Source organism: Pholis gunnellus (assembly GCF_910591455.1).
Source record: "Pholis gunnellus genome assembly, chromosome: 12".
In the NCBI taxonomy this organism is placed as follows: domain Eukaryota; kingdom Metazoa; phylum Chordata; class Actinopteri; order Perciformes; family Pholidae; genus Pholis; species Pholis gunnellus.
The window spans coordinates 13,168,386-13,193,532 of record NC_136539.1 but is presented as its reverse complement, the minus strand read 5'-3'; the positions used below and the strand labels follow the sequence as shown (position 1 = coordinate 13,193,532).

The window sequence follows — 25,147 nt, the reverse complement described above, 5'->3', positions numbered from 1 at the left end:
CTCAGATCAGGTATTGGAAGCAGCGGAGGTTAATGGCGTGTTTACGTCTGGGTAGTGTTTCTGTAGTGCTTCAGTGGGTTTTAGGTTCTCAATGAGCTGCTTTGTTTTTGTTGACCACTGTTCCTCTGAGCGCCTTCAGAACTGTAGCTTTTGGTTAAAAGTGGGAAAGGAAATAAAAATGCAATTTGCCACAGTTCTTAAGGGGAGTAGGGCTAATTAAAGGAGCCATGAATCTTGAGAAAAGATTACTCGTTCTTTAAGGCTTCAGAAGCACCACACAGGGCAGGCGAGTCTTTTCCACATGGAGCCAAGCCTGGGGGGGGCATGTCTGCCTCCCCCCCCCGACATTCATTTGGGCTGATTTTTTTCTTTTTCTTCTTTCTGTCCCCAGTATCCTGAACTCCTAGTTGCCTCATACAACAACAATGAGGAGGCTCCTCACGAGCCAGACGGCGTGGCCTTAGTGTGGAACATGAAGTACAAGAAGGCCACACCGGAGTATGTCTTCCACTGTCAGGTACCCAAATTAAAAGTCTCTCTGCTTCTTTCTCCCACCTCTCTCTCCCCCCCCCCGCCACATCCTCACGGGTGGCTTCTTCCATGACGAGCGTGGAACACCGCCAACCAGCCCCCCCCTTTTCTGTCCCCCTCGTCTCTCCTTCTCCCTAAATTCACCGTACCGCTATCCACCTCCACCACATCTATCCGTAAACACATGTTCGTGAGGTGCAGGAGAAGACCCGTGGTGCAGGAGTTGGATGGAATCCGAGCGCTGCAGCAGGATTAAGTGTGTGGGGCGGGGCTGGTTATCATGTGCATCCAAACAAGGGCCCTGTGTTCAGACGAGCTAGCAGGGTGAGCAGCACCGCTCCTCCGCTCTGCCCAGCCTTATTATAATGCCTGCCCTGAGGCTCCTTCACCAAGACAAGTTGAGTAGAACCACATGTTGGTGCCGCCAGAGCGGATGTAGATGGAGGCGTATTGCTCAGATGAATAAAACTGAACAGGAGTGTGAGTGAGTTTTTTTTTTTCTTTTCTGTGCCTCAAAGTCGACTCATTAGGACATTTTCCTGAACCGTGCGTCACAATTTTCGTCAAGAGTGTAGGCCACCTTAAAAACAAACTCAAGTAATATGATGCACGATAAAGTCATCATCCAAAAATGTATAATAATCTTGATGACCAGCCTCGAGGTTTGTTTTGCACGGAAAAGTTTTATAATTGCCGACTTTGAATCTTTTGTTATTTTGACTTTAGATATATTCATGTTTCCATTCATCGTCGTCATAAAATTATTGTTGTAATATAATGATGTTTTAGAGAGGTGAGGCTACCCTCGTTATTATAAGTGGCTTGGACAAAATAATAGAAACCCCTGTCAGTACAACACACGTTCAACAGCACCGCAAACAACTTCCCCTATAATGATCATAAAGTTGAATTGGCACCTCTCTGGATGCATTCTTGCTTTTTTAAAAGTGGACATGATGGTATTTCTAGAGATCTGTCGCCGGGTTGTCTCACTGTAAACATGTACTTATTCATCACTCGAGGAGCTAAACATTGCCTATCACTTCCTCTATCTGTCCCTCTCTCTGACAGTCTGCAGTTTTGTCGGCTGCGTTTGCCAAGTTCCACCCCAACGTTGTGGTGGGGGGCACATACTCGGGGCAGATTGTACTGTGGGACAACAGGAGCAACAAGAGGACCCCGGTGCAGAGGACTCCCCTGTCAGCAGCAGCGCACACGGTACACTGAACAACCGGCACAGTGGGCTTATACGTTATGCCATTACAGCAGAGGAGTAAAAATCTCATTCTCTTTGCAGCACCCTGTATACTGCGTCAATGTGGTTGGCACCCAGAACGCCCACAACCTGATTAGCATCTCCACTGATGGCAAGATTTGCTCCTGGAGTCTGGACATGCTCTCCCAGCCACAGGTAACATATACTGTATACACACACGTGTGTGTCTTTCTTCTGTGGGTGGTCAGAGAAATATGTCTGAACAACATAAATGACTCGGGGTTAAAGATTTAACCATAAAATGTAATTGCAGTGTTAATATTACATCATATTTTAAAGCTTTTCAGCTCAGTTTTTACATATTGTGTACTTTCTGTCTCTTCAGTCTCACATTCCACCCCTTTCAAGCTAAATGTCAAACATTTTGGCCGGACTCCTTCGTTGTAGCATTCCAGTTCGGTTATTGCCCGTTTGCTCATTTTTCACTTTTAAAGGAAATTAACTTTGCTAGCTGTGTCATTTCGTCTGTGCTGCCAAGACCTCAATGTCAAACTTCCATTTTTTTTTTATAAAGTGCTAGGTGAATTTAGATTATGCATTAATAAACTGTCGAGTGATTTTTATAGGTTGTGCTTGGCAGTGTGCGTGTTAACATAAAGCCTGAGCAGGGAGCTTGTTAAAGATGTTTTTTCCATGTTCGCCTCTCCGCCACAGGACAGCATGGAGCTGGTGTTCAAGCAGTCCAAAGCTGTAGCTGTCACCTCCATGTCTTTCCCTCACGGAGATGTCAACAATTTCGTGGTGGGCAGCGAGGACGGCTCCGTCTACATGTCGTGTCGTCATGGAAGGTGTGTTCACAAGCAAACCGCGGTTCCCCGGCGTCCCTCGCGAACACCCGCCAGGAAACTGAGGCGGCTTGTTCGGCCCACCTCGGACCGAGTGTCAAATAAATATAGCCCACTCACTTCCCGGTGCAACGCAAATCCAACACTTGATCTCCTGTTGTTTGAGGTTTCACTCCTGCCCAGTTATCCTGTTTTTCTTTTCCGCTTGTCAGTTGTGTTTGTAAAGGTCGCTCAACATAAACAGGGCACACATGCAGGGGAAACAAATCATTTTCTTCTCTGTCCTTTTTTTCTTTTTTTTTCATTCTCCTCTGTATGTTTCTCTGGGTGAGAGAGTTTGTTTACACTCGGTCTTCCCGGGGAGAATTAAAACTGCAGTTCATCCCACAATGTTCTCATTTAAGACACCGGGGCTTCTCTCGTGGTGGTTGGTCGCTGGTTACAGAAGCAGAGAAATGTGGCTTAAATCAGAGCTGCCACTGAGAAGCGCGTGAGCCCCACAGTAAATGTCCTGCAGTATGCCCAGAGACCGCAGAGAGGGGATAGCTGCTAGCTTTTGCACAGCAGCATCACCTCTGTAATTGGGGGGAATAATTTTCCACCTCATTTACAATGGTATGATACTCTCATCGCAGTTAATAACGCATAAGCATCACTCATGCTGAGTATTTACCTCTCTACGTTAATTATCAGAGCCTCAGTTGGGAAACAGCTCTGCAACATGTGGTTGTGAGGTTGCAGGCACTTTTGCCATCCTGCTGGTAATCACATGATATAAGTAAATGATTAATGTAAATACGTCCGTCAGACGTCCGTCTGTGCTCGTCGCGTTCTTTCGTGCTTAATGTAACCCCACCAAACGATTTAAGCATGGGAGTGTTAACTGTTTGGATTTTCTTAATTTGTTCCCTTCATGCAACAGAAATGAATCTTCAAACATTATCACAGCCCGAAGGTCGCTACTCGACATCTGCTGCTTTTTGGAAATTAAATTTGTCATGCTCAATTTAATCCGTCAGTACGTTTGCGCTCACTCTCCACTTCATCTTCTGTGTTCTCCACAGCAAAGCGGGCATCAGTGAGATGTTTGAGGGCCACCATGGGCCCATCACGGGGATCAACTGCCACACAGCTGCGGGGCCTCTGGACTTCTCCCACCTGTTTGTCACCTCCTCTTTCGACTGGACTGTCAAGCTGTGGAGCACCAAGGTTAGAGCAGGTCTAGAAAGCCTCAGGATTGTTTGATTTGGCTGCAGAGAGCTATCTGTGTGTCGAAAAAAGTTTCCTCCCTCTGTGTGTTTTGTGCGATATAATCCTGCTTTTGTTCATTTTTAATGGCGGTATAGTTCAGGGTAATAATGTTTCTTGTTTTGTTGATTTTAGACTGTTTAGCACAAATAACTCATTTGTTCCCTCTAACTTAACAAGCGTAAGAGCTCTGTTGATGCCTGCAGTCGTGCTCTGGAGCACAACCAATGCTAACATGCTAATGTGCAGCAGATAATGTTTACCATCTTAGTTAGCAATGCCAATGGCATTCAACACGAACCACAGCTGATACAAATGTTTTGACCTCATGGTGGCACTAGATTAAAGGTTAAAATTCATCCAGTGTGGAACATAAACGCCTGTGTCAAATGTTATGCCCATTAGAGTTGTACGGGTGTGAGATTTCCACGGTACAATAACAGTCTCGGTTATACAAATATACAGATACAAATATCATGGTTTAATAATACAATTAGTATTTTTTTTATTATTATTATTAGTAACAATGGCCCATAAAGGAATGAGAATAGAATTACAATCATCAGCTTTGAGCTTTAAAATAACATCCTATTATCATTAAAAACTAATATATACAGTATATCGGTATAGCGTTACAACCCTAGTACCAATCCGTAAAATATTTGCAGAAGATACTTTGACTCTGGACCAAAGTGGTGCAGCCATCCTTTGAGCCTCGCCGCTAGCGTAGCTAAAGAATTAGGCAGTCTGATGAGAGTTAAGACATTTTTTTTTTAAATGTTATAACCCGAAAACATCATCAAATGTTTAATTCATATACATACATAAACACCCATACATCTAAACTCTAAAATCCTGTTTGTTTGTTTGTATCTTTCTTTCCCCTCAATTGTGTCTGCAGAACAACAAGCCGCTCTACTCGTTTGAAGATAACTCTGATTACGTGTATGATGTCATGTGGTCTCCGACTCACCCTGCTCTGTTTGCTTGTGTGGACGGAGTGGGTCATCTGGACCTGTGGAACCTCAACAACGACACCGAGGTATCCTACTAACGGCACACGTATATTAAGCCGCGGTCAAATCTCAGACATTTATCTACTTTTGATTACTGAATAAAATTCCCTCGAGTGGAAGCAGCATAGAGGTCGCAGACCCTGTTTCCACCCTTCTAATTGGTATTTTATGGTGGTGTTGTTCTAGGTTCCTACCGCCAGCGTCACTGTGGAGGGTAACCCGGCTCTCAACAGGGTCCGATGGGCTCATTCTGGCAGAGAAATCGCTGTAGGAGACTCTGACGGACGAGTTCTTGTGTATGACGTTGGAGAGGTGAGCAGGCGTGACTCTTGCTTTTTACCGCCAAGTTTCTCTTGAGTGTTTTTTTTTTGTCATAATCACCGATGCATGTTGTTGCAGACATGATAAATTGCACATTGCTCGTGGATTTAAGTCAAACCATTCTTTATGGTTTGAGAATTTAGTTGAGCCATTGTCCATAAAAAGAAGAGCATTAACTGTGATCTTGTGCCACTGAAGAAGCCTGTGCTTTCAGATTTTAGTCATGCCTCTGTTGTGCACCTCCCCCCATAGCAAACTGCGGTTCCCCGAAACGACGAGTGGACCCGTTTTGTTCGCACGCTGGCGGAGATCAACGAGAACCGAGATGATGCAGAGGAGCTGGCAGCTCAGCGCCTGGCTGCCTGATGTACTCGCCACGGAGGCGACGTTCAAGGGGCCAGCGGCGCTCTTGTTAATATCAGTTCTGTTTTTGTTGGAAGGAAAAGATGTGAGAACATGACCGGGGGAAAAAGATGAAGTTTTGATCATAAAGAAGTATGGACATCTTTTGACTTCTTAGACCTTCTTATTTGGACAAATCTGCCTTCTCACTTAGCTGGACGGTCACCAGTCTTCCTCGGGTTAACACAAGCGACATGCTATCGACCTCAGACACTAACATGAAGCCATATTCACAAAACACAAGCCAGTTGTCCTTTTTTCAACCAGATGCCTTAAACTTTAATTTTGATTGTAAAATCCTACCTGTCTTCATTTAGGGCATGTTAACATGAGCCTTAATTTTGAGTTCCTGAATCCATTTAACTGTAGAACCATGTTGTCATCTCCGTTCCTTTTAATCTTCATGACCTGAATATTCACTTGTTTGTAAAATACTGAAAAAGTCCAAAATCCAGATGTCTTTCTACTTTCTATATTGGTCTACACTGCACCGCTTTTCACTAAATCAGTGGAGCTGGTTAGACTGGAGTTGAAATATCCTCAATGCCTAAGAAGATGATCATGTATGCTGTAAACTGCTCAGTGATGTTTGTTGACAGGACCTGAACAGAGATTGTTTGTTTGCTGAAGAATCTCAAAGCTTGGTGTCTAAACTGAGAATGTACTTTTCACACAATAGAAACAAACAGTTTGATTGATTTATTTCAATAAAATACAATAAATACATTTAAATTATTTTACGAGTTTCTTGTCATGATTTCAAAATAAACACTTTCGAAAACATCTGTACATCCTTGTGTCTCTTAAGTTTAACTGGACACATGCACACCGAAGCTATTGCACACCGGAAAACGCAGTTACAATCGTTCGTCATGCCATAATGTCCCTCTGTAGAGGAGTACAATGTGTACAATAAAGTGGTGCAAGCTATGCAAACAAAATGCAACAAAGCCACACTCATGCAGCATTCAAAGTAAGACAATTGCTCCGATTCATTTAAGTTAAACGTGTCTCAATAAAACCATTTTGGAGGAAACGTAATGCCCGGAGGAGCATGCAGTCACAATGAGTGACGCTTTATGAAGCCTGTGGCTCCGTTTTGGACTCCACTGGTTTGATCGTCGGCTCTCCGGAAGGCTTGAACTTGGGCAGGTGCAGACCAAACTTTCTCTCCACGCCAGCAAAGGTTGCGGCAGCCAGATGGTAGCCGCCCACATGGTCGGCAGTCACAGAGGGAAGGTCCTTGATTGTAGGTGTGGGAGTGGGCTCCGAGCCGGCAGGACGACTGAGGAGAGAGTCACGTTAGCCTGAGACGCAATTCCTGACAATGACGTACGGTATGTGCTGATGCAAACCGGGTTAAAGTACTTACTGTCCTCCGAAGTCCAAGTACAACCATCTCTGTAACAGTTCATAGGTCACCAGGGTTACACCAAACTGCGGTGAAGATCTCAAGACGCGAGCTAATGGAAGATAGAATTGAAAATTACAATGTGGGATTTAAATTCTTGCTGTGCCTTCTAGACAATTACAGCCACCACAGCGAGCCTCATTTCCAAGTCATGGAGCCACTTATAGGAGTGTGTGTATGTGTGCATTTACCTCCTGCGCCCTTCCAAAATGCCCGGAAACCTTCCTCCCGGAGGATCTTCCTGAAGCAGTCGATGACTCCGCTGTATGACGTCTGGCCCGCTCGGGCCGCCACCTGGAGCCTGGTCTTGATGACATCGGCAGGGGTCACCAGCGATGCCGCCGGCACACCTTAGGAGAGGTTTCATAACAGACATAATGAGGCGCTTTCACTATGCACAGATGGGTGTCACATCCTGACATCCCTACTGCAGCATCATGCAGGGCTTGAAATGGGAACTGTATAGTGCGATATGACAAAAGCATGTATAAGCACCGCATATATGCAGCCAGGGCATTGTGAGATTCAACGGCTGGGAGAAAACCAAAATGCATTTCTTGGAGCAGAAAATGTGGCACATCTCTGAATAAATCTCGGATTTCCACAGATGCTGAGCTTTCCAGATGTTTGTTACCTGCAATGGCTCCAGCAGTGAGCAGCTGTAATGCCCCCAGCCTTCCGTCCTCGTCTGCCAATTTTGCCTTGGTGTGGGCATAAACAGGAAAGTAGATGGCGGAGAAGGGGATGTCACGCAGGAAGCACGCTTTGGCTCCCTAACAGAAAAAAATATATATTAAAAAAAAAATATATATATATATATACACACACACACACACACACACACACACATCACAGTCAGTCATGGGCAGAGGCAGTGGTTGAGGAGGTTTGTCTTAGGGATTAAGTGGTCTGGGGTCCGTCTTATTCAACCTACAGGGGGCTTTAGCGATGGAGCCAAAGAGCCCCCAGGCAGAGCTGCAGCAAAGGGCCTCCAGAGAGAAATCCATCACACACACATACACACACACACACGCACACACACGCACATACACGCACACAGACAGACCCTCGCCATGGACCCAGTGTGCTAGGTTCTTCTGCCAAAAGGAAGTCAGCTTTTCTTTTTTTTTAACAAGCCACACACTGTCTGCTACTGATTAAAATATGGAGTATGAGCACATGACTAGTAAACCCACAAGGATCTGGAAAAGCAGCAGTAGCAAAGCATAATCCCTCACTAATTTTCGGTTGGTTGTTGGCCACAGTTTGCATGTTCAAACGCTGTTTTAGAAAATTGCAAACAGTCAGCAAAAGGGCTGTTTAAGCTTCAAATTTGTGATCCTGACCTCCATTATGTCTGTATACACACACAAATGTGTGTTCAAATACAGTAGTATTGTGTATCATTACAGGAAAAAACATTATCTTAACACACAATTGTAGAAAGTAAAGTACATTTACTCAAATACTGTATTTTACAGGACTAGATTTTAATGTAATGTTAATGTTATATTTTTTACTCCACTTTATGTATTTGACAGCTTCAGTGATTTGTTCTTTCACAGATTAAGATTTTCACACAAAAAATATGGTTCTTCTCTTAAAAAAAGAAGCATGTTACAGATTTAAGCATCCAACAATACAGCTAAAAGTAACTCCTCTTTAACCTACTATTACATATTAAACCTGCTTTTTAAAAGTTAAAGCATCATTATAATAATCCAATAAAAAAACAGTTTACATATATATCACTTACACACAATAAGTACTTTCACTCGTGATACTTAAATATAAATACTTTTGTATTTGTTTAAGTTAGTATTTTGATTGTGAATAAGTGCCATCACATTTTAATATTGCAACTATTACTTAAAAGTAGAGCTGAAATGTTTAGTTGGTTAATCACAATCAAATTAATCTGCAGTTATTTTAATTCCATTATTTGTTTATGTATTTTTTCACCAAAAAACTAAATGCCTTAATTCCACCTTTATTGTGAGGATTTGTTGTTCTTTGTTTTATATGAAAGAAAATTGAATCTCTTTCTTTTTAATTGAGGACAAAACATGTCAGCTTTGGCTTTACTGAAACTTTGATGGGCATTTTTACTTTTAATTATTGGTAGAATAATGTCTAAAAAGTGTCCATTGTTACTACATACACTGAAGTGAACAATAACTAAACTCCCCATGTTTTCAGTATTGTGTCTCAGGAACATAAGACCTTTCGTTGCCCTTGTACGACAGTTAACAGAGGTTGATGCTGCAGACGTCACGGTGCTGCAGAGGTGCTGACCTACCTTGTAGAGGCCAAAGAAGCCCAGTTCTCTCACAACACTCAGGGCTTTGACCCTGGGGCCTGTGGTGATCTCTCCAGCCACCTGCAGACGGATCTTAACTATCTCCAGAGGATTGGTGAAAATCACCTGGGAAGCTCCAGCCTGCAGGATGCAACAGCACAAAGAAACACTAGATGAGTGGTTTATATGCAAACATGTAGGTTTCTAAGACTGACTGAGCTTACACATCCGAGGGGTGAACTTTGGGTGAAAATGTAATGCTGTGTAAGCACTTCTCCCTAGTAGGAGTTTTCTAATTATCTCAGTAAACTTCAGCACAAAAGGCACTTTTTCCCCTGATCTGATTTCATATCGTAAGAGAGTGGCCTTGACAGGAGGAGGAAAGAGCAGGCATTGATAGAGGAACAACTGGGGTCAGAGGAGAGCAGGCATAGGGTGAGGAGAAGCCCCGGCTCATGGTTGGGAGGCTCTGACCCTGGCACCAGCCCTCTGCCCCCTCGCCTCCCCTGAGGCACCTCCTGTGGCAGGGTGAGCGGCCCAGCCTGGCCTCGCCCCGCACACTTCCCCAATTCAGCCCCATTCCCAGGGGAGAGAGCGCTGAATCACCCGGACGGCTCGGGGTCCGGGCAAGCAATGCCCTAAAGGCATGACACCCTCTGACTCGGGCACATTTATCACACTCCCCAAATCTAATCAGGCCCCAGGATGGCTGCTGGTGACATTCAGGGCAGGGGTCTTATCTGTAAACATCCGAGCTAAGGTCTAAAAAAAGCTCGGGCACATTTAGTCATTTTCAAAGAGGAGGGGGAATATCCGCTGCTCTGAAGATTGATGCATTCGTCCCATCTCTTTTATCTTCTCCAGTACTCTTCTCTGCTGGAAGCGATAATGTAACAAGCCGTCAGAGTAACTAGACTTTTAACTTTTATAAAATAACACGGGGGTGTCGTCCAATTCATATAAACAAATATATATAAATAAATAAAATGGGCATGCAGTCCATGGATGGGGATGTATCCTGAGCAGCTAACATTGTGTATTCTCGTTGCCCTGTGTGGGGACCTGCACTGTGACCATACCTCAGGTATGTACTGCGTTGTCAAACTCAATCACACTGAGCTAAACCCAGCCTCATCCAGGAACCTCCCGGGCCTCTTCCTACAATTACACCCTGACAGGGGTCACGACCCCGCAGACCCCGCTCCTCTGTGAGCAACCTGCAGGCTCTGCTGCGAGGCCGGCCTGTTTCACTCAGTGAAGGAATTACATCTTTAATCTAGTAATCTATGTAAGATGCTATTACATTGCAACATGGCCAAGATGTAAAAAAAAAAAAAAAAGTCCCAATTCAGAGAATTCAGAGACGAAGGTTAACTTCTGTCTTCATGTAGGATGCCAAACAGATTATCTGACATATGAAGCTGAATAATCATAAACTCAAAACACAATTTTTTTTTAATAAATTCCCCAAACTAATCTAGTAAAATGTGTCCTTGGATAAAACGCAAAAAAAAAAATCAGTTCACCTGACTGGTATGATTTTATGGTCCATCATCAACATGAACACACAGACCTCTTGTGTATATAGTCAGTGGTGGAGTGTAATCTAAACACTTCATCCACCACTGTATGCAGTCATTAGATTTCGCCTTTTAACAAAGAGCTTTGTAGCACCGAAGGTACTTCAACATGTTATAATGTTAAACATCCAATATGCAGTATCTAAAGTACTTCCATGTAGTTTGATTGCTCCTGTACTTACTGATGAACTACACTATTTATCCATCTTATAAGGGAACAGGCAAGTTGGATATACACTATAAAAAATGTAGAAGTTACATTAGTAATAGCATTTAAATCAAACAATATAAGACAGATTACATTTCCAATATATACGCACATTAATTACTTAAAATCATATATATTTTGAATATATTTTCGTGGTTCCTTTACTTGTTTTTGAGTTGATCTACAGACTGAATTTAAAAATCAGCTTACACATCCTCCAGCGAGAATCTCTGCAGGCAGAGGGATGGTATTATCTTTTGTGGTGAACTTGTCCCTGATAAAATCATTCATCTGGAAAAAAAAAAAAAAAGAGAGAAGAAGACATCAAGAATAAAAAGGCAGATGAAACACAATCCCAATCTTGATAGCAGGGCATTAATGTTAACTTGTGGTTGCAGTCACATCTTGATTGCCACGAGTGCGCTTCTTCTGCACTCTATGCATGTTTTTCATTCTCAGTGAGTCATTTTGAAGCAACTTTTTGAACACTCTGAGCTACACGGGGGAATGACTTGCCGTGAGTTTGATAGCTTTCTCCGGGGCAACGCCGATGAGCTGCGGGAGCAGACCTGCAAAAATATTATTCATAGATACCATTAGAATACCTGACTGAGAGACAGACAAAGCCTGGCTCCAAATGAATGCACGTTTTTTTTTTTTTTGGTCTTTTATTTTCTTTGTCAAATGGATACGTCTACTGACAGCTAGAACAATGTAAGCTGCAGGGTTCTCTTGTGTGTAAAACAAACCCATAAATATTTACAGATGTGGCTGATACATCTGATGCGCTACAACACAAAGGTCCCATTGAAAGTGAACAAAAGTCCAAAAATATGACACTGCTGGTGCGCATGGGATCAGCATTGTTGAGGCCTGATCCCACTGTTGGTGGGGAACAGAGAGAGCTGTGTGGTCACGGACAAGATCGGGGGGGAGGCTGGGTGCTACGGTGGCGATAACCGCCGTACTGTTTCACCGTCTGTCCTTCATCAAGCCAGATAAACTTCTGAAGGAGCTGCTGAGTGACTGCTGCTGGTATGCAGCCAGAAAACAGCCGAGCGTGTCTGTCTCTGAGTCAATCACCCTCTTATCATGTGCAAGAGAGGAGGAAGGAAGGCAGAGGGAAGCGGATCAGAGCAACAAAGAGCTGCAGTGGTGGAGGTAGCAGTAGATGGCAGTCTTGACTTCCTTCATATGAGCAGCCCGAGGGTAGAAGTGTTGTATATCACAAGCCATCAGCACCATTATCACACACCCGGGCAGAGGCAGATCAGACACTGCTACTACATGAATTCTGCTGGTCATTTTCCTCGGGGAGCTCTCCCAGGTATTGAGATAATGAAAACGCGACCCCTGGGTGTTGCTTTATTCACTGCTGAACAAGGGAGGGCAAAGGTTTCTGGTATCAATTAGCAAAGCATGCTGCTGATATTAGCACACTGACAAACCCTAATGCTTCCCCATCAGATGGTTTGTTTTGCACGAGAACCATGTGTTGGCCTGCACACCGATTTTCTTTTTACGCACGATAAAATCTTTAAAGGATTACCTCTGTAAAATCCGAAGAAGCCCTCGTAACGGAACACTTTCTTTGCACAGTCGAAGCTGCTCTTGTACATCAGTTCCCCTACAAAGGAGCCGGTGGAGCGTTGGTTCTGCATGCGCGTCTTCACCAGGTCGATGGGGTACACAGCCGTGGCACCGGTCGCTATAAAACACACACACATTTGGCACTGGTTGAAATCTTTGTTCGGTTTTTCAAGAAATACTGTTTCGGCAGAATTTGTGAGCATCTCAAAAACATGCCACAAACAATGTTAATACAAATGTATCAGCTCGTATGGCTTTCTTAGACACATACTTATAACTGTAAAGATTAGGGCTTCAACTAATCATTATTTTCCTTACTGATTAAATGTCAGAAAAGAGTTAAAAATGCTCATTAGATTTTCACAGAGTCCAAGGAGGCTTCTTTAAATTCCTTGCTTTGTCCGACCAACAGTAAAATGCCCAAAGACGAACAATTTACTTCATATATCATTAATAAATAAATACATTTTCTGTTGATCGATTAATAGATTTGATTATCTGTTCAGCTCCTGGACCTTGTTGCACATAAGCCATCCTGTCACCCAAATGAATTTGTTATATTTTTATAGGCTTGTACAATAATAATTCTTCAGACGTGTTTGGGAAGGGGACGTTTACTGGTCACTGAGAAATAAACAGAAGTGTGTTTGTGTATAAACTATAAACAAACTGTAATAAAGCTCAGAGTAGGAAGTCTGGTAACTGGGAAAACATTTTGGGGTGGCAGCAAGTTGCACTAAACTCCAGCTCTCAGCTTTACTTGCCTTGTCTTGTCTGACATCAAAGGCTGCTGTAATGACTCCTCTCTCAAACATGCAAACAGCTCGGTCAGCACAGAGGCATCGTGAGAAACAGCTCATTATCGACAGCTTCCCCATGAGCCTGATGATATATATCTCTTTTTGACCCTGCCAGAATTGACCACTGGTGAATGAGAAGTGCGTGTTTGGGGACAGTACACACACACACACACACACATACATACACACAGGATCAGAGTGTGTTCCTATCTGAGGTGCAGTTATGTCAGACTTCCTTGTATCAGTTCCTTCCAGTGTAATTAGATGGAGAATTCCAGAGAGTGCAGTTACGGAAGATTTGTGTCATTCCAAAGCTCCGACTCCAACGACAGCCTGGAGCCACTGGAGGCACGGCAGCACAATGCCGGAGCCTCACATCACAACCTCTCCCATGCAGCACAATGGCCGGCCCGGGGCCTCAGCGCGCCAGTCTGGCCGGCTAAGGTTACCCCTCAGGCGGGCCGGGTGCTCCGCCGCAGACATGTCACTCACCTCCAGCGATTGAGCCCAGAGCAAACCTGTAGGCTGACTCCGCAACCTGGAGCCAGGCGGGCCGAGACTTTTCGTGAGTGTGCTGTATAGGAGAAAAAGACACCAGTGGTCAAATGAATCTGGAGAAAGACAAGTGGGGGATCAGAACACTGACCATGAATCGGCTGGCTATTAAACTATAGCGAACCGGATACATTGTGGAAAGAAATTGCTGTGGAGTACTCAACAACGGAGGAAGGCGATGGAATGCCGACATGTCATATATATAGACATGTCTAATTCATCATCAGCCAGTATTAAATGTCACAGATTCACCAGCTCTGATACAGTAAATGACTGTTTGAACCTCTAGCTAAGTTTCCACACATGGTACATGTAGGAGGCTGAAAGCTAAAGGTCTTCTTTTATTTTTACAACCAAGTATAATTTCTCTCTTATCTATTTGATCTCTGGATTGGTGTTTGATGTTGGAAGTGGAGCCCCTTTGTTTTCTTTGTTGTGCAGGGGAACAGATTAGCCCCACAAGCCTTTTCCATGTACAGATAAGAATCTACATGAATATTACACAGTTTGAGTGAGACTCTGTTAAAGTATGTGTGTGCGCAGCACTGCAGGTTGAGGCGGTGAGTAACGTTTCCCAGACCAGATGTGAAGGGAGTAGAGCAGATCAGGCTTTTCCTCTTCCCAGATGCTTCCACCAAGGGTTGCATGCTAACAAGATCGAGGTCTTGATCAAAGGGTTTAAACAATTAGCCTACTTCCACTAAAGGGCAGGCCTGAGAATTGCTGCATCCCCCCCAAAAGGAATCAAATTCCAGACCTCTGAGTGTGAGTCCCAGGAGCATGAGTGGCCTGAGAGCTCTGACCACAGCCTGATATAGAGCCGTGTTATCCGGCGTAGGCAGGAACTATTTTGTCCCTCCAAATCCACCTTGACTCCCACTCCCCTCCTGCCATTAGCAGACTTTTCTAAAGGCTCCGAAAACTCCTCAAGCCCCACACTGATAAAAGCCTCTTATTAGCTTCTCAGATGTGTGATTGCAGCGCATGTTCATGTGCAGCTATACTGAATAAAAGGTGGGAAGAGCCTTTCATGGAGAGGTGCAACGCAACAATCCATTTCTCTTCTATAACTATAATTGGTGTACTTTTATCTAGGAGTTAAAGTAATGCACTTCACAAGGGAAGAAAAACATGGGCACTCTGCTAATTCAGCGAGCGAACATTCTCCCTTTTTAGCTCCTTTCTGAGAAGGAAGCCGAGTGAGAAAGGGAAAAGGCTTTGATAAAAGGCAGGATGTGAGGGGTATTAGAGGAGTCAATCAGGCTACCTGTCTCTGGGCCTCTGCTAGGTGGTATGGCATGGCTCCTTCCTCCAACGGGGCTATCCTCTCAATGTCTGCATGGTTCAGCCGCCTTAACACATATCAGCAGGAGAGGTATGGAGTTAGGCCGGGCAAAAGCAGAGAGCATCTCTGCATCTCCTGCGAGCAGTCGGTGATGTAAGATTTTCCACAGACCTTTTACTGGCATATAACTTGAAGTTACTGCAACTTTAATTTAAGCTTATTTAAACAACAGACAAACAAAGCTGGAAGAGTGCCCGTGGCCCAACAAGTAAATGAAGGTGTAACTAGATGTTCGAGACGCAAACATTCCCCACTGGCCTGACGCGTCATAAAGTCTGTATGCATGTTTTATGTTTGTCTTGTAAATCAGCCACTGGAGACACTGTTGTTGAACTGAATGAGCAATAACTTTATCTTTACAGCCAATAAACAGACCTGCAACATATTTAATCCATTAATGGTGTTGGAATAAAAATACATTTTTGTCTTTGTTTAAAGACTTTAAAGCTGTCCTTACCCCACCTTTACTAAGCAGCCTGGAACCACAAATATATGAAAATATGACACATTTACAAATCTTTAGTCATAATCACTTCAACACAACAGTTCTAGTTGTTAAAAATACTATTAATAATTTAAACACACAAATACAGCACCCTTACCCAGAGTGAGAGTGGAGCCCAACAAGCTGGTACAGGATATCAATCTCCAACGGAGTGATTTGACCATACTTAGTTGCAGAATGAACAAACTCCTCTACAACGCAGTAAAGAGAAGAAGAAGAAATTAATTAGGACTTTAGAAAGATAGGGGGTTAGCCACGTCAGGTATTTTCTACAGCAGGCTAGTATCAAATAGTATTTGCAAATACTGTTCCTTGTTTTAGTGTTACTGTCAACACGTCCTCATACCTATACGGCAGAATATGTTATTTTGCAGTCATATGTCATTATGGGAGTCCGAAAAGACTGCTGGAGAGTACCAGCAACAGGCGCACGTTGCGTGAAACGGTCAGACGACCTGTACGTACGTTTTTTGGGGCGAGGACGCTCTGGTTATTGTAGATGCTTGCTGCTAAACAGGATAATTAAGGACATTACCGCGACATATTTAAAACCATTATCTTAGTTCTGTGTCTGTGCCTGGAGTACACTAACTGAGCATGCATTCTCTCAGCAGCACCTTCCGTCACTATTTTATATGTGCTTTGTATTCAGTTCTTTACCGTTGCCTGCTGAGAAGCTCCATTACCATCGGGTGGTCTTTCTAATGGTAGCTGTTAAAGGAGGGAAACGAGTTAGTTATTCACTTCCCCCACAAAGACCTTCCTGTCAGGTCCAAGGATTACAACCTTTGGTTACAAGCCTGCTTCTCTGATGTCAAGTACTGCAATGATATACTTTTCTGTGACTGACAGATGACATGTGAATTTGGCTTTATACTCAATCTGATATGTTTGGTTCTACAAATAAGAATTATTTGCAAATACTATTTGCCCAAAATCTTTTCATGAAGATGAAAACCATGGGGAGAAGGTAGAGGAACACCAGTCTACAGTTTGCATCTCAATGGGAAACAGAATTAGGAGTAGATGTCACTGACAGTAACACTATAAGTTACACAGGTCTACATGTAGGAGGTGATCTGATTACCAGGTTAAAAATGTTGATTTACCTTCGTAATTTAGTGCTACAGTAAATGTTCCCTGTGTGTTCTCTCACACCACTCTGTCAAGAAAGTTAAGACATCATCGCACAGCGACATTTCATATCACAAATGACACATGACTCATTTCAGTGATGTAGGAAGTGTCTCAGCTGTACCTTTGGTGACAAGTGTGTCTTTGTGAGTGCCAGCGAGGGTGCTGTAAATCTTGCGGATCAGCTCCATGTTGTTGAGGAGGGCGTTGAAGGCATTGAAGTAGGAGAAGCTCACCATGTGGGAGGTGCTGCCTCCTGCAGCCTGGAGAAAGATACAAAGTTTGCCATTGCTTCATGATGGGAAGGCTTCGTCTGGGATCTTATCATATTATCTTAAACCTCCTTATCCTGCTAAGTGACTGCAGTACTTGAATATATAATTTACTAATATGGATGTTCAAGCTAGCTGACTCCCTGGATCCTAATAAAAGCCCTGGAGGCAAATTTGTGATGTTGGGCTTTATCAATAAAATGTACTTCATCTATTACTTTCTTGTAAATATTTTTTACATACTGTGCGGCCACTTGGGGGCAGTGAAAACAAGCTGTGAACACAACACTGACATATAACTTTTTTAATGCATATGGCAAACCTGTTAGCAAACAGTTATTTATTTACACATCCAGCAGTTACAGAGCAGCATTATCTTTCATTCAATTGAAATTGTTTCTGAATGAAATCCTAATATTGAGCCTCCTTTTAGCTCTGTTTTTGGTCTCCACCAACTCCTCAGAGAAAAGATCTGTCTCTTTAGCCGTTAAATGCTCCACTATGTTCTTCAGCCAGTCGCTAACTGTGTCTGTCTGCTGCTGAGCAGATACTGCACAGTGGTTTTAGCTTTTTGGCGGAAAAAAGCTACCTGCTGTGGCCGACAACAATGTAATGAAAGCGATTGAACCAAAACAGTAAAGTTGTGCACAAGACAGCTCAACAATGGGTTGAATCTTGCTATAAAGTTCTGTACTATAAAAAATATAGATTACAGCCGCTTTAGATGTTAACCAACTGGTCTTAAACTTACGGAAACTAGGTTCTCCTCTACAAATTGAGTCAGCATGTGGTGTCTGATGGTGGCCATGATGTCGCTGAAGTCCAAGGCAGTGATGGTGCCACTTTTGTTCATGTCTTTTTGTGCAAACGCCTGGCGGGCATGCTCCAACTGCAGCTCCTGCAGCAACACACACACAGAGAGAAGGTCAAGCTTGTAGCTGACAAAAGAGGCGAAGAATGTGTTCCTGTGATGAGGAGCATCACATTAGAAGGTAACGGAGAAATAAACCTTTCGAGGATGAAAGTGTAATAATGTCAGTGTCGGACAGATGTGAAAGTTATCAGATGTGACATTGTCAGACATTGGCTTTGGTAATCACCACCGTCTCTCTGGAGACTAATGGAAACCATGTCCCGAGAAGTCTGATCTCGGAGTCAAGCCTTGTGGTTGGTGAGGCGGACGGCAGGTGTGTCCGCAGGAAGATGATTCAATATGACAACCATGCAATCAGATGGGGATGCAGGGGGAGGCCGATCCCGAGTCAACGTCTGCTGTCAGAGCTCATCGCATACAACCAGAGGATCACAGAGCAATCGTCACTGCAATATTCAGCTGTTACTTCATCTTTACACTCTGGCTCTGATAACTTCATCAGTGGATTGTTGCTGAAGAGTATTTCTCACAATGTTTGCTGATTATATTGTTGAAAACTTTGTCGCCTCACAAACAGTATACTTTTCAAGCCTACAAACGCTCTACCTTGTCTGCCAAAGTCTGCAACAACCACAAGGTGGAAGCCAAGACTGTTTGAAAAACAATCAAATCTACACATAGATCTGTACTGTTTTGTATTTTCAGTAATGCCCAGTTACTAGAAATTAAATGTGCATGACAGAAAAAAACATGACAGAAAAACAAGACAATAATAATTACTGATGTAATTTAAATCCTGCGCACGCAAGAGTCTTTGGTGTAGCGGAGGGAAGCCCTAGTCAAGTTTGATAAACCACAAAGTGCTCTGAGGGATCCCACACTGCAGCGCAGCCTGTCTAACTCTCGGACCACCCAGCTTCTGCCTGAGACCACAGCCCTCAACTCCAAATCAGGTTCCTCCCTGACCGTACTGATGCTGCTGCTGGTTTAACAGCACAGGGATCTCAGAGAGATACAGGCAACAAACAATAATGCAAAACAACAACGTTAAGTGTCTTAATGGCAAACTGGGCTACCGCAAACCACCAAAGCAGCTAAAGAGATGAAACACTTAAGATGCAACTTCACACCACAGCCCCATTATCTTGAGAGATCCTATATGGCATGTAGTTTACATTACGTCATTTCCATTTGTACCTCGGCAGGATAACAATGCCTCACCAAGGGATGCAGGTGGTCATTATGAGTGGTTTCACATTTATTGATGCGCGATTTCAAAGATGTTGGAAAAATAACAGAAAAATACATTCAGTGTGCTGTCGATATGTTTTGTCATGTTGCATTTACATACACAACTTTTAATTTGTTGCCCCTCTTATGAGCTGCTGAGGTCAATGAATTCACAACGTACCAAGAGCTCGATTTGTAAGCAATGAACACAAAAACAAATTTCCCTATCCTTACTTTCATCCAGTAAGTGGTTAAGCCACTAACTTCTACTTTATCTCACTTGGTCGGATGCATCCAAAATCAAATATATACCTGGAGAAACTGGGTGAACTCTGTGTAACTGAGATTCTTGGTTCTTTCATGGCCGAAGTGTAGCCTGATGAACTCACAGTCCCAGTTGAAGGGAATGTGGTGATGCACTGTGGTCTGGCTGAAGATGTCACGTACATTCTCTGCAAGAGTGAGACATGAGTGAGCAATAACAAGAGACAGAGGGAAAAACATGCAAGATGCAATTGTAACATCCATCTCACATCCTCATTCCATTTGCAGAGAACCTCGTTAAAGTAGAGGAAAGAGTCCATTTGGACTGCAAAGCTGAATAGGCTGCTTGACAGTCTCACTCCTTTTACATTTTGAGGGTTTTGAGTCCATCCAGGAAATTGTCTGTATAAGCACTGCCCTCAATTTCAGTCGCCTTTATGGAGGCACATTGCACAGACAGAGTATAGCGGCAGCTTCTTTGTAAGACTCTGTATCTCTTGGTTTATGACATGCTGGATTCATTTCTCTGCTTGTCAGATGGAGCTGGTTATAATGTGATGTTCACAAAGCTCGCCTGCTATCGTGCACTGAGATGAGACTTGCTGCTAGCATATGTAATACATAAAAAAAGACATTGTCAACACATGTTTTAGTAAGGATAGCACTTGCAATGCAGAACATTCAATGGCACACATGCCTTAAACCCTCCTCTGGCAGTACATTTTAGGACTTTTCCATCATCATTGTTTTCTATTACTTGTTAATTTAAACAACCACAAAAAACACCTTAAATATTTGTCATTACCTGATAACATCTTAAGTCAAATCATGCTAATGTTATGGAGTTTAAACTACACTGTATGTACATAACAAGATGCTTAGTCCCCTGTAGTTAAGCATGACACCCCCACACCAGTGTGTACCACTATGTACATACCAAATGAGATGTTTCCTGTGCCAGTCTTGTCAAACAACTGAAAGGCAACTATGAACAGGGCATCCGGGGCGCATAGAACTGATTCAAAGGCCTGAAACTCCTGGAAAGAGATCAGTCTGTTTGGATAAGAAAGAAAGAGTGCTATCTGAACACAGTATCTTTGACAGAATTACCCCCCAAAAACATACTGAAAAAAAAAAAAAAACATTTACACAGATAAAAATATGCCATGACAAAAGGACACAAAGCAAATGCAGTAATGTGATTCGCAACCTATTTTTCAGCGAAGTTTTAAAGTTCATTCTTGACCTTGGAAATAGCATTTGAGAAAACAATTTCACCAAATGCTTCAGAACATTTATCAGCTGTTCTGAAGCTTTCAATCATATCACAAGATCTTAATCAGCAGAAGGAGTTTAGTTGTAGATTTTTATTCAGAGGACTTTCCTGTCCATGTTGAGCTTCGGCATTCATTCTAAACTACAAGTACTATTATTAACAATAAACTACAATGAAAACTTAATCTTTAACTTTTAAGGCAACATGGATCAGAAGTCCTTAATGTGCTCAGAAAAGAAATAAGAATTTGAACATCTGGATCTTCTTTTTTTATTTTTTCAGCTGTTCATGAGACAAAGAGTTCTATCTGCACTCTAATTAGAAGTGAATACACGTGCAGCAAGAATCAGGGACTTCAGATACATTTTTGCTTATCTTATCGCTGTATTGTAAATCGATCGGCTGTAGGTGTAAAACTGACTGATAAAGATACTTATTTATTTTGTAAACATTGAGTTAAATCATTTACAGACTCTTTGGCACATGTTGGTGGCGCAGTGCTTCAGTGAATCTGAAGAACATTTAATCAGCAAAGTGCAGCAGACGGGGCACTGGGAAGAAAACTGATGTCAAAATGGCCTTAAAAGGTTAATTGCTGCTTGATCATGTGAAATCCAGGTGGTTTGTTGGGTCTAAAGAGTCTGGTCGAACAGAAATACATGATAATACACCCATACAAGCTAAATGTATCTGGTTCTAAATGGATGGAAGTCAAGGGGATGGAAGTCAAGGGTGGCAAATAAGGGTTTGACCAATACACCAGTTTATTGGTGCAATACATGTACAGTAATTTGTTACACAATTTCAGGAATCAACAGAACCTATAATGGCATAATGTAAGTACATTAAACACAAAATAATCCTCACATGACAGCTAAAACGGCACTGCTGTGCTTTGGTCTTGTGAAATAATGCAACATTCATGCACAGTGGTTATGTGCTGACAGCACGTCATCTGCAAATGCTCCCTGAAGCAACTGCTCTCAGGACAACAAACCATGAGCATTTACTTTTATATACGTGTAGGTAGCAGTGTCTGCCTCCAACGGCAAAACCGTTGCGACTGCTGGAGAAATGTCAAGATAATGGAAAAATCATGTTGCTTACCAAAGGGGATTAAAATAATGATGACGGTCACTGTACAAAGAAATACCAAGAGGCTACTTTAGACCAAACCAATTCATTACAGCTGACACTGTGAATTTAAGTGCGAGGAAACCTCCACCCTGAAAATTCAAAACAAGGTATACAAAACATGTGTTGAGGAAATACATGCATAATGTATGACCATATGTCTGCGTCAACAAAGGACTTTGACAGCAACGTTCCTTACATCTCTGTAGGCACTCACCCATCTTTAGTAGTGTCAGCCACTCCGGCTATCAGCTCCACAGTTTTGGGATTATGCTGAGGCTGTGCATGTAGACCCAGGTAACTCTGCACAAAGTCCCCTGGGGTCATGTAATGCTCTCCATCCTCCACCACGCTGGCATACTGCAGACAAGACAGAGACAGAGCTGTAAACAACGTGTCTCATATGTGGGTTGAGATTGGAAATCCATAGGGTAGAATTTCCATCGTGTGCATAGAAAGAAAATGATGTGCAGCCCTGAGAGCGAGAACAAACATCCGATGTGTGATAAATCAACTAGTCTGTTATTCTGCAGGTCTCTCGATCGGTTTCTCTTTTCTTTGTGACAATAAGGTGTTTTTGTACAGTTTTTTATACCACATATGGGTCTCCGTTTACTGCCGCTACACAGTATTTCAAATACATGCTATACAATGCTCTACTGCATCTCATCATGAAAAATGCTTTGAAAAGCATTAGTCTCTTTCAAATCATTGATACCCAACATAACATAAAATATAGATAGTGCATGTTGTGCCGTACACTGTCTTGTAATATATGACATGATTAGGTGATAGGGGAACAGTATGTAACTGTGTTTTAACCTGTATTTAGTCAGGGAAGTACTGCTCACAAACAGACTCTTTTTCAAGAACACACAGTTACACACATTAAAACCTGGTGGCTGCTTAGTGCAATTTGCTGCCTCCAGAGGAGGATTGGGGGGGTTTAGGGTCCCCCAGGGTCTGCGATGAGCAAGTGTTGCTCTTTAGGTTTCTCCACCCACATTTTATCGTAACGGTCTGGCGGCTGAACTGGGACCTTCCAGTCACAACTCCACCTAACCTTTAGGCCACAAGTACCAAAAATTGAGTAACAACTATCGATAAAGTCTTCTATCATGCCATATACTATATATATGATTATATAATGTATTATATAATGAATATAATGTAATATACTACATTTTCCGGAAATTAACTCATTTATCATTTATGGATACAGTAAGCAGATTTGAATGATTTTTTTTGGGCTGATAGTGATTTAAATGCATGAACAAATAAGGTGCTTCATCACAGTAATGTAAAACTCTTGTGAGTCTAATATTAACATAAATCATTGATTTGCAATGACCTGAAACAAGCAGAGACTGTAGCTCCTGTCTTAAAGGGATACCTTGGTACAAACGGTGCGGAAACATTTTTAACACTAAACTAATTTCCGTTGTCTCGCTGTAAAAATCGTCATAACACCCAAAACCAAATTATGATAAAATGAAAACACGTAGTGAGAACAACTTAATGGATAACGATCGCCTTGCAAGCTCTGTGTTGCGACTCTGTTGCACTTGAGTGAAGCAACAACATGCACGGGCCAACACAGAGCCGTGTCTAACATGAGACCCCATTCGTGCTTCAAGACGAAAGGTCATTTATAGAGCATGGGTTGGGTTTCAAGTTGGAACAGAGATAGCTCTGCAAACAGAAATGCCACATGAACTGGCAACAGAAAGGCCACGCTCATGGGTCTGAGCCAAGCTCAGATAGAGGGAGCAAGAGATAAACAGAGAAAGAGTGTGGGAGGAGACCTTCACACCAAGTGTATTCAGGGCTACAATTCAATGCACTCTGCTGAATTAAGTGAAAATATTAATTCCAAGCAATTTATTGCCACATTACTCCATCACATGATTGTGTATTAATTTACCCTCACAGTAGGCCTTGAGTAGTTCTTAATCAAATTATACAGGCAGTCAGAATAAGCTTCCAGCAATTAACTCTTCCACCTGAATATGCATTACAAATTAAGCAGCCCTCTTATTGGGGAGTCACGAGGATCACAAGGCAACTTGTGCCTCAAACAGAGTCCCTACTTTAAAGAACAACTTAACACTCCAAACAAGACTTTTTAGGGTAAACAAGCCGACACACTAATGGCAGGGACTTGTTTCTTTGAAGGGTAGCAGAAAGCGTGGGATGAGAAACGCAACGACATGCTGAAGATCAGAAAAACACATGAAGTAAAAAGCAAGGGGGAGATTCTCCGTTGAAGCAGATCCAAAATTAGTCGAAGCATTTGTGTGACCTTTACTGAACTATTTATCCCGATGGACACCACACAGACACTACCCAACCGCGTTAGTACACTTATAACACACCAGTTTCTGTTTGTGTTGTTGCCATGTTGGTTAAAGCTCAAAATGTTTTGGGTTACTGTGAGAAACACTCTTACCTTCAAAAAAATAGTCTTCAAGCCATGGGGCTCGGCTCTTTTTGTTGCTTGCACCTACAACACACAGGTTGGGAATTGTTAGAAAGGAAATTCAGTCAGATTATCACAATGGTGGCTACAATTAACGATACTATGCAAGTGTTCAGCCTGTTATTCCATTAAACTGAAGTTCATGCTGTCACTGTTTAGCTTTGATTTTCTTAGCAATCGATCATAGACGAATGCAAAAAAAACTACAACACCATGCATACGAAAATCACCGTAAATAAAACCTCTTCAAGCCAAAATTTCTCTCATATACAAATGCAACAGAGGAAATAAATGACAGCTGTCTCTGCAGGCCGGCAGAGATGCTGCAGAAATACAAGGGCGGGGGACTCCGCTGCATATGAGAATATAGCTTTAAAAACCCACGCGTCCGCACAGACATGCTGTCCTCCGTATCCGACGGTCGGTTTTCTGCCTTTAAAATGAATATCTGATAAGAAATATTGACGGAGTCACCTTGACCGCCATGCTGGGTGTGACGTCAGCTGCAGTGGACTAGCGCAGGCGCCGGGCAGGAGGATGCAGCGGGCATGACAGGACCAGCCGAGGTCTGGGACACCACATATATATTTAGCCAAGTATTGTCCTCTTCTG

The 25,147-nt window shown here is 42.8% G+C and overlaps 2 protein-coding genes across 5 annotated transcripts in view; one reads left to right on the top strand and one right to left on the bottom strand.

The window, feature by feature from the left end:
• LOC306704270 (dynein, cytoplasmic 1, intermediate chain 2a-like) overlaps positions 1-6,303 on the top strand; it is a 16,335-nt gene extending 10,032 nt beyond the window's left edge. Inside the window, exons 9-16 of one of the 2 annotated variants that reach the window (XM_079170538.1) lie at positions 392-517; positions 1,603-1,749; positions 1,829-1,942; positions 2,462-2,595; positions 3,657-3,801; positions 4,742-4,882; positions 5,043-5,168; positions 5,430-6,303. In XM_079170538.1, the coding sequence (XP_079026664.1) occupies positions 392-517; positions 1,603-1,749; positions 1,829-1,942; positions 2,462-2,595; positions 3,657-3,801; positions 4,742-4,882; positions 5,043-5,168; positions 5,430-5,543 (1,047 nt within the window). In that variant the 3' untranslated portion in view covers positions 5,544-6,303. The remainder of the gene's footprint in view (positions 1-391; positions 518-1,602; positions 1,750-1,828; positions 1,943-2,461; positions 2,596-3,656; positions 3,802-4,741; positions 4,883-5,042; positions 5,169-5,429) is intronic. The other variant, XM_079170539.1, reaches the window with a different exon arrangement.
• LOC306704268 (electrogenic aspartate/glutamate antiporter SLC25A12, mitochondrial-like) lies at positions 5,850-25,147 on the bottom strand. Of its 3 annotated transcripts, none has more exons than XM_079170534.1 (18): positions 25,010-25,147; positions 24,506-24,559; positions 22,274-22,416; positions 20,584-20,699; positions 19,695-19,834; positions 18,030-18,176; positions 17,131-17,269; positions 15,970-16,063; positions 15,290-15,374; positions 13,960-14,041; positions 12,627-12,785; positions 11,594-11,646; positions 11,288-11,368; positions 9,290-9,430; positions 7,625-7,763; positions 7,182-7,340; positions 6,952-7,042; positions 5,850-6,864 (listed from the first exon to the last, which is right to left on the bottom strand). In XM_079170534.1, exons 1-18 carry the CDS (start codon positions 25,019-25,021, stop codon positions 6,657-6,659), a joined length of 2,043 nt encoding a protein of 680 aa, XP_079026660.1. In that variant the 5' UTR covers positions 25,022-25,147; the 3' UTR covers positions 5,850-6,656. The 3 variants fall into 3 exon arrangements, with proteins under 3 accessions (XP_079026660.1, XP_079026661.1, XP_079026662.1); XM_079170535.1 differs by lacking the exon at positions 25,010-25,147 and adding an exon at positions 24,930-24,968; XM_079170536.1 differs by lacking the exon at positions 25,010-25,147 and adding an exon at positions 24,920-24,931.

Excerpts from the sequence above, each read along its gene's own strand:
- LOC306704268 (XM_079170534.1), bottom strand. Across the intron at positions 15,375-15,969 it reads GGGCTCCACTCTCACTCTGG|GCGGCTGAACCATGCAGACA; the intron begins GTAAGGGTGCTG and ends ATATGTGTTAAG. Across the intron at positions 11,369-11,593 it reads AGAAAGCTATCAAACTCACG|ATGAATGATTTTATCAGGGA; the intron begins GCAAGTCATTCC and ends TTTTTTTTCCAG.